The sequence below is a fragment of the Uloborus diversus genome, chromosome 1, assembly GCF_026930045.1.
Source record: "Uloborus diversus isolate 005 chromosome 1, Udiv.v.3.1, whole genome shotgun sequence".
In the NCBI taxonomy this organism is placed as follows: Eukaryota; Metazoa; Arthropoda; class Arachnida; order Araneae; family Uloboridae; genus Uloborus; species Uloborus diversus.
The window spans coordinates 4272991-4286009 of record NC_072731.1 but is presented as its reverse complement, the minus strand read 5'-3'; the positions used below and the strand labels follow the sequence as shown (position 1 = coordinate 4286009).

At 36.5% G+C, this 13019-nt stretch overlaps 1 protein-coding gene across 1 annotated transcript in view; it reads right to left on the bottom strand.

Annotated features, from left to right (window-relative positions):
* The window catches only part of LOC129227719 (nose resistant to fluoxetine protein 6-like), a 111858-nt gene that overhangs the window by 56724 nt on the left and 42115 nt on the right, over positions 1–13019 (bottom strand). The window contains exon 7 of the mRNA XM_054862325.1: positions 6349–6442. Within this exon, the coding sequence (XP_054718300.1) occupies positions 6349–6442 (94 nt within the window). The remainder of the gene's footprint in view (positions 1–6348; positions 6443–13019) is intronic.

Genomic DNA, 13019 nt, shown 5'->3' with positions numbered 1-13019 from the left:
CCTAGAACCAGGGCTAAGGCAGAAATACATGAAATACACCGCCAGCTCTGTCAATTCCAGCCGAGGACTGCAGTTTCGTGCTTATTAGCACTCATCAGCCTCATCGGCATAGGATTAACTGAGCTGGAGGCGGAAAACCTCTTAAGGAAGCCAAGCACGAAACTGCAGTCCTCGGCTGGAATTGACTGAGCTGGCGGTGTATTTCACGTATTTCTGCCTTAGCCCTGGTTATAGGGCGGTAACTTACTGAATATACCTGCCTTGCCTGCAACATTCGAGTTGAACCGAACCATTGTTTCGGTCACTCGTCTGGTCTGTGCTAATTCTATATTAGCTACCAGTTTGTTTGGCACTCTTGGCTTCCTTAAGAGGTTTTCCGCCTCCAGCTCAGTTAATCCTATGCCGGGTTGAGTGCTAATAAGCACGAATTTGCAGTCCTTGACTGAGCTGGCGGTGTATTTCATGGATATCCTTTTGATTGGTTTATTCTTTTTCATATGGGGGATGTTGCGGCGTTGGAAAATTCATAAATCACTTGCGGTATTTAGGGGATAAACTTGTAGCTTTGTACTTACTAGATGAAGAAATTAACTTTTAAGATAGGAAAAGACTAGTCCAAAAAATGCTTGTGATAAGGAAGACGTGTCTGATGACTGTTTAACAAATTTCAGATAACAGTAGATGATTTGGAATACTTTCTTAGTAAAGATCTTCCTCTTTATAGAATCAATTATGAGTCAATAAAACTGTTTGATAAGTTACAAATACTAAAAGATTTTTTCCTATTTGATCCTGATTCACGGCAAAATGAAGGGAGCTATTTAAAGGAAAGAGAGATCGTTAAAATACTGAAAATTGTGAATGATACAACTGAAAGATTAGCACAATATATTAATCGAAGAATTTCACAGCTAATTTACCAAATATGAGTCACAAAAACAATTTATTTTACAGACCTCCCAAAAGAATATCGGGAAAAAATACACACTATCGTGATACATTGAGAAAAGTGTACGACTAAGGGAAGTTTCTAAAGCATTATTTCATTTTCATTCAACGTAAAATCTTTAGATGATATAAAGTAATTAAAAAGATTAATTTTAGTACTACCTCACTGTTAAAATATTTTACAAACCTAGGAGAAACGATGTACTGGGTCTGAAATAAAAATTCGAAGATTTGTGGGAAAATTTGTAAAAGTAAATTTTCAACGGGATATGGGCACGTGTTATTACTGACCGATCGATTTCAAATTTTGCACACGTTACTTTTTATTATAGTGTCCCAAAACTAGGGGGCATCACTTGTTGAATTTCAATTTTTTTAACATATAAATAAGGACCACCCTAATATATATATATATACACACACAGTCCAGTCACATTAATGTGACCAACTGTCAAAAGCCACCAGAATAACCACCGTTCGCAGAGCGGACTGCTGCGAGACGTGCAGGAAGAGAGTCACTTAGGTCCCTGAAGGTGCTCTCTGGGATGTTGAGCCATGCCGACTCTAATGCCGTGGCTAGATTACGCTGTTGAGGATCCATGGCGCGAACAACTCGATCGAGATGGTCCCACAGATGCTCGATTGGGTTTAAGTCAGGTTAGTTTGCTGGCCAGGGGAGGACGGTAAACTCATCCTGGTAATCTTCGAACCACATACGTACACTGGCAGCTGTATGGCCCCTCGCATTGTCCTGCTGAAAGATGCCATCATCCTGAGGAAAAACAATGCGCATGTAGGGGTGGACCGCAAGGACAGATGCGTACTTGTATTGATAATTCGTGCCTTCCACAATGATCAGTGAACCCAGAGAATGCCAGGAAAACATTCCCTAGACCATAATGCTCCCGCCTCCAGCTTGGACCGTTCCGGCAATGGTTGCAGGGTGGTTCCTTTCAGAGGTTTCACGCCTTATACGCCAACGTCCATCTGTCCGATGGAGTATAAAACGCGATTCATCTGAAAACGCTACCTGTCGCCACTCAGTGGACGTGCAGCTCTGTATCGTTCCAATTTTAGTATATGTACTGCCGAAGCGAGTACATGGACGTGCAGCTGCTGTACTGGCGTGCAAATTCTAGCCTTCGTCGTCGATGAACAGCAGTCAGCATAGGTGCACGAACCAGGCGTCTGCTTCGGAGGCCCAGACACAGCAATGTTCGCTGAATAGTAGTTTGGGAGACACTTTTAATAGCCCCTTGGTTCATTTTGGTGGTCAGTTGATCAACGGTAGCCCGTCTATCTGCCCGAACGCATCTCCGCAACCGTCGTTCGCCTCTGTCATCTATGGCCCGTGGTGCACCACATTTGCCACATCGCTGATTTTGGACAGTCCCATTTTGCCATGCACGGTACACTTTTACCACGGCGGCACGCGAACAGTTCACAAACTCAGCCGTTTCGGAAATGCTTCCACCCTTGGGCCGAAAGCCAATGATCATGCCCTTTTGGACGCCGGATAAATCGCTTCGTTTCTGCATTACGCCAACGATTGAAATGCTTTTCCGAAGCCCTCACACACCCTCTATATACGCTTAACTGCCCTGTGCTGCCACCTGCCTTCTGTGATTGGTTATTTAACTCTGACGTGGAAAGTACGTGGTGGTCACATTAATGTGACTGGACTGTTATATATATATATATATATATATATATATATATATATATATATATATATATATATATATATATATAACCTACCAGAAATGTAGCGAGAAATTTCCTTCACTGTTAAAACTACAGGATGCATTCGGCACCTTTCAGGGGAGAAGCGCCTGTCCACCAGCGGCACCCAATACGGGACCAAAATGGCACCTCTAAATCGGATGAAAAACAGGCACCTTTTAAAAAATAGACAGCCGGAATGAAAAAAAAGGAACCGGAACCTTCGGAGAGAGAAATGGCACCCTTACTATACATCCCCCCTCCCCAATACTGTGTGCGTTTTTGAATACAGTTGTGTAATTTATTTTTTTTAGTTTTGTTTTGATTTATGACATTTTACTTTTTGGACATTTTTCACATTGAACTCGGTACTGGAAATAAATAAAATATGTAAGTACAGCATTGGATTATATTTCAGAGTTTTCAACATAGTTAAGAAGTGCTCATTGCTTTAATTCATCTGATCGTGCTCTAACTCAGTATTTCTCAACCTCTTTTGAACCACGGGCGCAGTAAAAGCAAATGAAAAACTTTGCGGACCAGTGAACTCTTTATCGTTTTCTTAAAAATTCATAAAATAAAAAATATTAATAATAATAAATCTGTGGCCCGTTAAAAACATGTGAAAAATTTCAGAGTTCTGATGATTTTTTTTCCTTTTTTACAAAAAGTAATGTTAAAAATTAATAAAACGATAAATATCTACCTCTTTACTTGCACTCTAAGAAATATCCGTAAATTTAGGAGCATTGGCCATAAAATTATACGGTAGGAGCCCTTCTTCGAGGAAACAGCGCATTGACTGTAATTGTAAAAAATTACAGTAAATTTAAGTTGCGTTGACCGTAAAATTACGGGGCAGTCGTCAGTCCCTTCGTCAAAGATCTGTCACAAATTAAAGACGAGTAATTTAAAGACGAGTAATTATTTAAATAAATTTTATTTAGACGAGTAATTATTTACTAAAACATAGCTGTACTTAAGAATTATTTACATGAAGAGCCAAAAATATTCTGGGATATTACAGTTACGGAAAAACAAAATCGTTTCATAAACGTTAATTAAGAGTAACAAAATAAAATGTTCATGAAGTTTTTCGACTTTTAAAAAACCAAAAGAAATTTATGACGCCATCGAGACATTAACCGCTAACAGGAAATGATTCACTTGAATGAAAAAGCAAAAAAAAAAAAAAAAAAGAGCTACACTGAGAGAGATTTTTTTTTCACTAGCTTTATGTTGTAATCTACGAAGCACGAGAATCATTTTTATTAAGGTTTTCACTTGTTGATTATTGATAATCTAATTGCCGGTATTTTTTTTTCTTTTTTTGGTGATTAATAAAAGCTGCTTATCGCGTACTCAAGAAAATAATGAGAGATATTTTTAGTAGCGTTTTGAATGATGGATATTTCACGATAATAACGGTCAACTGAAACTAAACAACGGAAACTGAAAAGTAATAAATGTGATTTTTTAAACACTTTTAACTATGTTTGAAAGCCCTAAAAGCTACAAAGTGATCAAAAGCTGTACTTACTTGTAATTTTGGACAATTAATCCTAGAAAAGTTGTGTTTTAATCCAATAATGTACTTCATTCAATGTGAAAGACACATAAACGCAATCATCATTTGTCCGCCATATTGAAGTGGTTGAATGTATGTCTAAGGCGAAAGCACATGCGCAGATAGTCTTTCTGCGATTGCATGCTGTTTCGGCTCCTGTGCTTTATTTCCTGGCATGCAGTGCACCTTCAGGCACCATGCTTTCACCTTAGAGGGAATATATTCACTCGTCTGTAACCCCTGGTTATAACAAGTGTTCGGAAGGGGGGGGGGGGTATTTCTTTCTGCACGGCTGGTAGACAGAATTGATCGTATTCGGTTCGATTGAACTCTGTTACAATTGAAATCCCCAGGTTTACATTTATTTTAAAAAGAGATATTTGGTTCAGACCTTAAACAAAAATTAGCTGAGTTATTTCAACATAAATAAAGGTAGTCCCCAGACGTGACACTGCTTTTTACATAGTATTAATATTTCATAACGACTAGATGCTATCTATTTATCTATATACCCATCAAAGTGCTTTGCAAATTTCGAAACGAACAACCCATTCAACCTCAACAGAATTCAATCGAATCGTATACTATCGATAGTATATACTAATTCACGCATGCAGAAATTTCCTTTTCCCCACCGAGGAGGAAATTTCTGTCTACGCTACTAGAATTCTATAGAATCGAACAAAATCGAGTTGAATGAACCCCCAACTCACGACTAGACGAGCAATTAATTTCCTCTTTGTTGATTACTATCCCCAATTTAATCCCCTCTTCAGCTTCATGATCTACTTTTTTGTTAATCCGCAGTTCTTAGACCTTGCAATGTCGTCATCTGTAGTTTTATTCTCAGCAATCACATTACTTGCACAGTTCAAACGAGTCCGTTTGAGGTATCATCATTATTAGGTGTCATTGTGACATCAAGTTGCTTGTTACAAGCCAAATCTCAAAGTAGCTCTGTAGATGGATCTACATTAATGAAATCTAGCAGCTTCTTTTTGAGCAATCACGATTGCTTATTGCTTTCATTTAACTGTTTTGATTAGCTATCATTTTATTTTCCCGCCAGCACCCTCTGCAGCACCACCGTCGACCGGCTCCTCACGATGCTGCTCCTATAGCGAAAACCGTCTCCAGGTTGCATCCATATGCTACACACACACAACTACACACACACGCATACATACACAACTACACACACACACACGCACACACAAATACATACACCTACACACACATACACACACTCAAATAAATACATACATACACCTACGCATACATACAGATACCTACACATACAGACACATACACACACACCTACACACGACTACCCACACACTCATCACACTCATGCCTGCACACAGACACAAACACATATGCCTACACACACATACACATTCCCCACCACACACAAACACTCATACACACAACTACCCACACACTCATAACGGCACACAGACACAAACACACATGCTTACACACACATACACATACTCCTCTACACACAAATACATACACCTCCTACATACACAAACACATACACACGCTCAAACAAATACATACACCTACGCATACATACAGACACCTGCACATACATACAGACACCTACACACACAACTACCCACACACTCATCACACTCATGCCTGCACACAGACACGTATGCCAACACACATACACATTCCCCACCACACACAAACACTCATACAAACAACTACCCACAGACTCATAACTGCACACAGACACAAACACACATACCCCCCCACACACGTATAGACACACATGCCTACACACACACACACACTCGTGATTGCGAAAAATATAATTTGAATTCAAGAGGTCAAAATTCAAATTAATTTTTTTTTCTTTTCTTTTTTTGACAGCATGCAAAAAGTTATCTCACAAACTGTAGCTCTCAGTATACACTATACATATTTCACTTTTAGCAATCAGGAGAAACAGTTTTAAATGGATTTCACGCCAAAACTGTGAGAAATTAGGATGTTTGATTTCTGAATAGGGTTAAATAAGTTTTCAAAAAATACATAAAATTTTTATCTTTACTTTCAGTTTTACGTTGCCAAGTGATTAGGTTACTTAAACTAACACTTACCCGAGAAGAAAAAAGGTTTCGACGGAGAATAAAAAGTTGACTATGATCTGCATCCCAAATCCTTTAAACGATTCAATGATTTCGTCGAAATTTTCTAAAATAAAAAGAAATATCCATAAGTAATAAGTTCTCACTTTCAAAAAAAAAAAATGTTTCCGACATTTTACAGTCTTGATATTTAAAATCTTGTTCCAGATTTTGAAACGGTTTTTTTCGTTTTGAAACTTTTTTTTTTATCATTTAGCCCCCCCCCCCCCCTTTTTTTTTTCAAATTTCTATTTTGTTCTACAGTTGATAACTTCCTATCTCTAAATGTTAACTATTCCGACAAATTTCACAGTCCGCCTTATTCATAATTAAATAACATGTAAAAAATAACTCAAATACTATTACAGGGTGTCCCTCGTATAACACGGTTAATTCGTTCCGCGTAATATCGAAACCGTGATAAATGAGACTTTTTTTAAAATAACATTTTTACTTATTTCTAATAGTAATTATAGACCAAGAGCTGACCCCCCCAAAACGCGATTTATCTCTTTTATGGCTTGTGGCCGGTTAAAATAGTAAAAAATGCAATGAAAAAACTTTGGCTCTAATGCCCCCCACTAATTTTGGGTCACACGGCTGCGTGGGTGGATGAAAGGTCAAAAAAAGAAAAATATTAAAGTGATGAGTTAAATGGCTAAAAATTATATAATAACATTAAATTAATAAGGAAAAACACGTAGCGAATTTCTCCCCCAGCTATGTTGGGGTGAACGTGGTGCCCCCCAGGGATAAAGTATCGATTATTAAACTAAAAAAAAAAAATGATAACTTTCGTGGGGGGGGGGAATTTTACAGGGTATTAGTTTCATTATTTTGATTGCCAAAAAAAAAATTCCCCCCCCCCCAGTAACTATGGGTCAATTTGTCAAAAAAAAATTTTTTTGTTCCTCTTTATTTGGTCAAAGTCGAGTATTATTCGAATGTTTAAGTTGCAAAAAACCCCCCAAAGTTTGAACGTTTATTCGTTAAAAAAAACTCGTAGCAATTCCCCCCCACACACACACCTATGGAGGGGGCTGCTACGCGGTGCGTGGTTTTACAACGTGGTGCCCCCCCCCGGGGGTGAATTATTGATTGATTAAATAAAAAATGATCACTTTCGTGGAGGAAATTTTACAGAGTATACATTTAATTGTTTTAATTGCAAAACAAAATCTCCCCTCCCCAGCAATTATGAGTCTACTAGCTGCATTGCCCGGCGTTGCACGGTCTACCTCAAAAATGTACGTGTATTCGGCGTTCCAAACATTTTATACAATTATATATAAATTTTCCCGTTTTCATTACATTTCTTATTGCTGCTCCACTGCTATTAGTCAAAGCGCAATGTTATATAGCCTATAGCCTTCCTCAATAAATGGACTATTCAACACAAAATGAATTTTTCAGTTCGAACCCGTCGTCCCTGTAGACCAAGAGCTGAGCCCCCAAAACACGGTTTATCTGTTTTATGGCGGGTGGTCGATTAAAATAATAAAAAAATGTAATTAAAAATTTTGACTCTAATCCCCCCCCCCGCCCACTATTTTTGGGTCACACGCTGCGTGGGTGGATGAAAGGTCAAAATAAAAGAAAAATATTAACATAAGTGAAATGGCTGAAAATTATATAATAACATTAAATTAATAAAAAAAAAACACGTAGCAAATCCCCCCTCCAGCTATGTTGGGGCCGAATGTGGGAGTCCCCCCCCCCAGAAGTGAATATCGATTGTTAAAATTTAAAAAAAAAAGATCGTTTTCGTGGGGTTGGGGATGGGGAACTTTACAGGGTATTTGTTTCATTATTTTGATTGCCAAAAAATCTCTCCCCCCCAGTAACTATGGGTCAATTTGTCAAAAGAAATTTTTTGTTTCTCCTTATTTGGTCCGAGTCGAGTACTATTCGAACTTTCCCATGACCTCTTAAATTGCAAAAGAAAATTGCAATTATTTATTCGGTAAAAAAAAAACGGGTAGAAAATCCCCCCCCCCTCCAGCTATGGGACGAACTTGTTGCCCCCAGGAGTGAAGTATCGATTGATTAAATAAAAAAAAGATTACTTTCGTAGAGAGGGGGGATTTTCTCAGAGTTTACATTTGATTGTAGCAAAAAAAAAAAAAAAAAAATCCCTTCCCCCAAAAAAATTTTTTACATTTAAATTAGAAATTTTGAAATATTTTTCAAAATGAAAGGAAGCAATTCATCGTCCGTACATCAGTGTTCATCTGTAGCCAACACAGTGAAGTCGTTATAGCTGTTGGTTTTTCTTTTCGGAGCACGCTGTACCGCATCCTTAACTGAAAACGTAAAAAAATCCTTTTTTGCAAAAATAAATTCTGATGTTTTTATATTATGAGTGTTTTAAAGGGTAATTTTAAGTGTAGCCAGCCATTAGATAAAAGATTGAATGTCTTGACAGAAACTTTATTTGAAGGAATAAAAGTTTCAAAGGTTCGAAAACACTGAAAACTGAGATTCCGTGATTTAGATTTTTCCGAGTTCTTAACAGAAGCAGATCATCGAGATTGTAGGAACATTTTTATCAAACTAGATAGACACTATCACAACCAATATGATGAAGGTAAATAAATCTATATGAATTACCAAATTATTATTTTAAAAATTCTTTTAACGCATCGGATTAACGCATTAAAATTTGCAAGTAAAAAGAATCGTTATTGCAATTTTAACATTAAATCACTTTTGTTTGTGAAATAAACTCATAATTACTGGGGTAGGGGGAGATTTTTTTTTTTTTGCAATTAAAACAATTAAATGTATACTCTGAAATTCCCTCACGACAGTTATTTGTTTTTTATTTAATCGATCGATAATTCAGTCCTGGGGGGGGGCACCACATTGTAAAACCGCGCACCGCGTAGCAATCCCCCCCCCCACAAATAGATGGGAGGAATTTGCTACGAGTTTTTTTTAACGAATAAACATCCAAGCTTTGTTTTTTGCAACTTAAGCGGTCAGGCTAAAGTTCAAATAGTACTCGACTCGGACCAAATAAAGAGGAACAAAAAAAAAAAAAAAAAAAAAAAATGACAAATTGATCCATAGTTACTAGAGGGGGAGGGGGAGAGATTTTTTTTTCTTTTTGAAATTAAAACAATTAAATGTATGCTCTGTAAAATTCCCTCCACGAAAGTGATTATTAATTTTTTAATTTATTCAATCGATAATCCACCCCTGGGGGGGGGGGCACCACGTTGTAAAACCGCGCACCGCGTAGCAACCCCCTCCATAGGTGTGGGGGGGGGGAATTGCTGCGAGTTTTTTTTAACGAATAAACGTTCAAACTGGGTTTTTTTTGCAACTTAAACAGTCATGCGTAAGTTCGAATAATACTCGACTTGGACTAAATAAAGAGGAACAAAAAAATTTTTTTTGACAAATTGACCCATAGTTACTGGGGGGGAATTTTTTTTTTGGCAATCAAAATAATGAAACTAATACCCTGTAAAATTCCCCCCCCCCACGAAAGTGATCATTTTTTTTTAGTTTAATAATAGATACTTTACCCCTGGGGGGCACCACGTTTGCCCCTACATAGCTGGGAGAGAAATTTGCTACGTGTTTTTTCTTATTAATTTAATGTTATTATATAATTTTTAGCCATTTAACTCATCACTTTAATATTTTTCTTTTTTTTGACCTTTCATCCACCCACGCAGCCGTGTGACCCAAAATTAGTGGGGGGGGGGGGGGCATTAGAGCCAAAGTTTTTTCATTGCATTTTTTACTATTTTAACCAATCACAAGCCATAAAAGAGATAAATCGTGTTTTGGGGGCTCAGCTCTTGGTCTATTATGTATGCGCCTGAGAAAAATAAGGTTAAGATGTATCGTGTTATATCGAAACTGTGTTATACGAGACTTAGAAATAATGTAAATCAAGGGATGTGTACCGTGTTATATCGAAATCAAGGTTCATAAAAACAAAGTAAAAGCTTATTAGAGTTTTCAACCATTAACAGAATGTATTAAACAAAAAGAAATTTCATCTTTTCTAACATTCGAGTTATATGAAAACCGTGAAGTATTAAATTCAAGTTTCGTACCTTGTAATATCGGAAGAGTGTTATAATAATCGCAAATTTGGTACCGTGTAATCTCGAAACCGTGTTGTAGAAGTACAGTGTTATGTGAGGGAAGTCTGTACAATAAAACCTGTAAAGTTGACCACCCTTGTAAGTTGACCACTTGCCTATGTTGACCGCTTTTGTCAGGAACGGAATTAGTCCTTGTTATATAATGAAGGAAAACCTCTGTAACTTGACCGCCTCTCTATCTTGACCACCTGTCTATTTTGACCACTAATGTACACCAAATTTGGTTCAGTGTATTGTAAAAAAACCCTTCGTAACTTGACCACTTGGTTTATTTTTAACTTAAGTAAGCAAATTTTATTTCATTATTATTACTTTTTTATAGCTTTCTAAGAATAATTTTAATATTTTGATGCCTTAACAACAATTTATCACCTAAATAAAACAGCAGCATAAAGCTTATGCTACTCATTATTCTCCAAACTTGTTTTTCTTTTGTTGTTCTAATTAAGATAGCCTTTTGTACTCTTTGTCCAATGAAAACAGCTGTCAGCAGTAAAGCAAAGTCTTTTTTTGCAGTTACAATATTTGGAGGCAAAAGAGTAAAAATAATTGTGCTGAAGAGTAAAGTTACTTATTTCTGGTGTAAGGGATTAAGAGATACATATTCTTTTTCAACTATCTTGATGAACTAGGATAATCCAGCTTATTGCTCTTTGTGTTATAAATTTTCCATAAAATGGCTTTAAAAAGGTTGTTAGTTGAACTTGAGATTGATAAAAAGTATGAAATATTAAAATTAATTGAAAAGGAAGAAAGACAGAGAAAATTAGCTGACACATATGGAATTTCTAAAACTGCAGTGTCTAATATAGTAAAAAACGAGGAGAAAATAAAAAAAATATTTGAATAACATTTTTGATTATTGTTTCAAAGTCTTGTTAAACAATAAAAGTGAGTTGAATAGAAAAGAGGAAGTGTAAATTAGTCAAAGAATGATTACACGGAACAAGAAACGACAAAAAAATAAAAAAATCATTACCACCCTTTATAAGGTGACCACCTGTCTAAGTTGACCACCGAAGTACTGCACCGCAAGTGGTCAACTTACACAGGTTTCACTGTACTTTAAAAATAAAGAAGTCTGTCGAAAATAAATTATCTGTGAAGCAAGCAATGAGCACCATTTTAATGACAAAGAATTCAAATAATCGATAAAGATTTACAATACTGAAATATGGAAAACGTATTCAACTAAATTCATTTAAAAAGCTTTGGTACACGAAATTCTTAAGTAAAATATGATTTACGGATCAATTATTACTAAATCATTCTTATCGTTCTCACAATACCTAGTTACTTGTTTGCATAACGAATATACAGTCGACTCCCGCTACAACGCGATCCGACTTAAGCGAAATGGCTATAACGCGATTTTTTCCCCGATAAAGAATTTTATTCCTAACGCGAATTCTTCACCCGCAACATGAAAATTTTCCGAAGGGAATCGCGGTTTTTTCCGTGAATGCACCTTCATCTCTTTGGCATCACTGAGAGCTGAAGTTTCCACACCGTACTAGTCTAAACATCGCTTATACAAATAACTACTTCTCATTTTCCATTTATTTTTTTCATTCTATATGGGAAAGTTGATGAAATGTAATGACTCCTAAGAGCGCTGTTTCATTTAAAGTTTGTGAAGATAGAAAGAAAAAGAGAAAGTTTCAACAACTATAGTGCATTTGTTTTTCTCAGTACATAATGTACGTACCGTAGTGGTTTATTTTACGACTTCCTTTCCCATTGATCATTGATTTTGTGCATCGTAGCAGTTTTTTATGTTAAATAAAACGGTTTTTTCAAATACAATAAATAAAAATTCGATTTTTTATTTAAGAAACAGTAATGTATAATTATTAAATGGTTTTTAACAGTTTGAGATGATGTTTACAAGTGTCTTTAATCGTATGGGTATGTTTATAAAAGTTTTTACTCATACCCTTTTAAACAACGCGAAATTTCAACTTGCGCGAAGGGTCTTGGAACGCATTCCTCACGTAAGTAACATATCTTGCAAAAACCAGGAACGTTTTCTGATAAATGTCAGTAACATTTCTGAAATTATCCTTGAAACTCTCTGAATTATTGGAAAATCTCCTCTATTAAAGCCAATCATATCTCGGGTACCTTCCAGAAAAATTAAGTAGGTTTAATGTTATTGACTAGAGCTTTCCTCATTTACCAAGAAAGTTTCACAAGCATTAGAGCAACCATGGCCAAAGCACGCGAAAATTGCAAGCAAGAACCAAGCATAGTCTTTGCCTGTAATTCCTGCTTCGCAAAGCTGCCACTGTCCAATGACTTATTTGTTCCCTTAGGCAACTTAGACAATCCGGACAGGCGGTATTCATGCTAAAGAAGATACACTTGATAAACATTCCAGTCAATCTTTAAACTGGTAGCAAAAAATAGCTTTCACACCAGTGGAAAGTCTGCATTCGTGCATCTTTTAGCAATTCAGGAAACTTTTTGGCGGAGATACTGGATTTTTAGGGCAAATAGGTCAAAACTTCTGAAATCCCG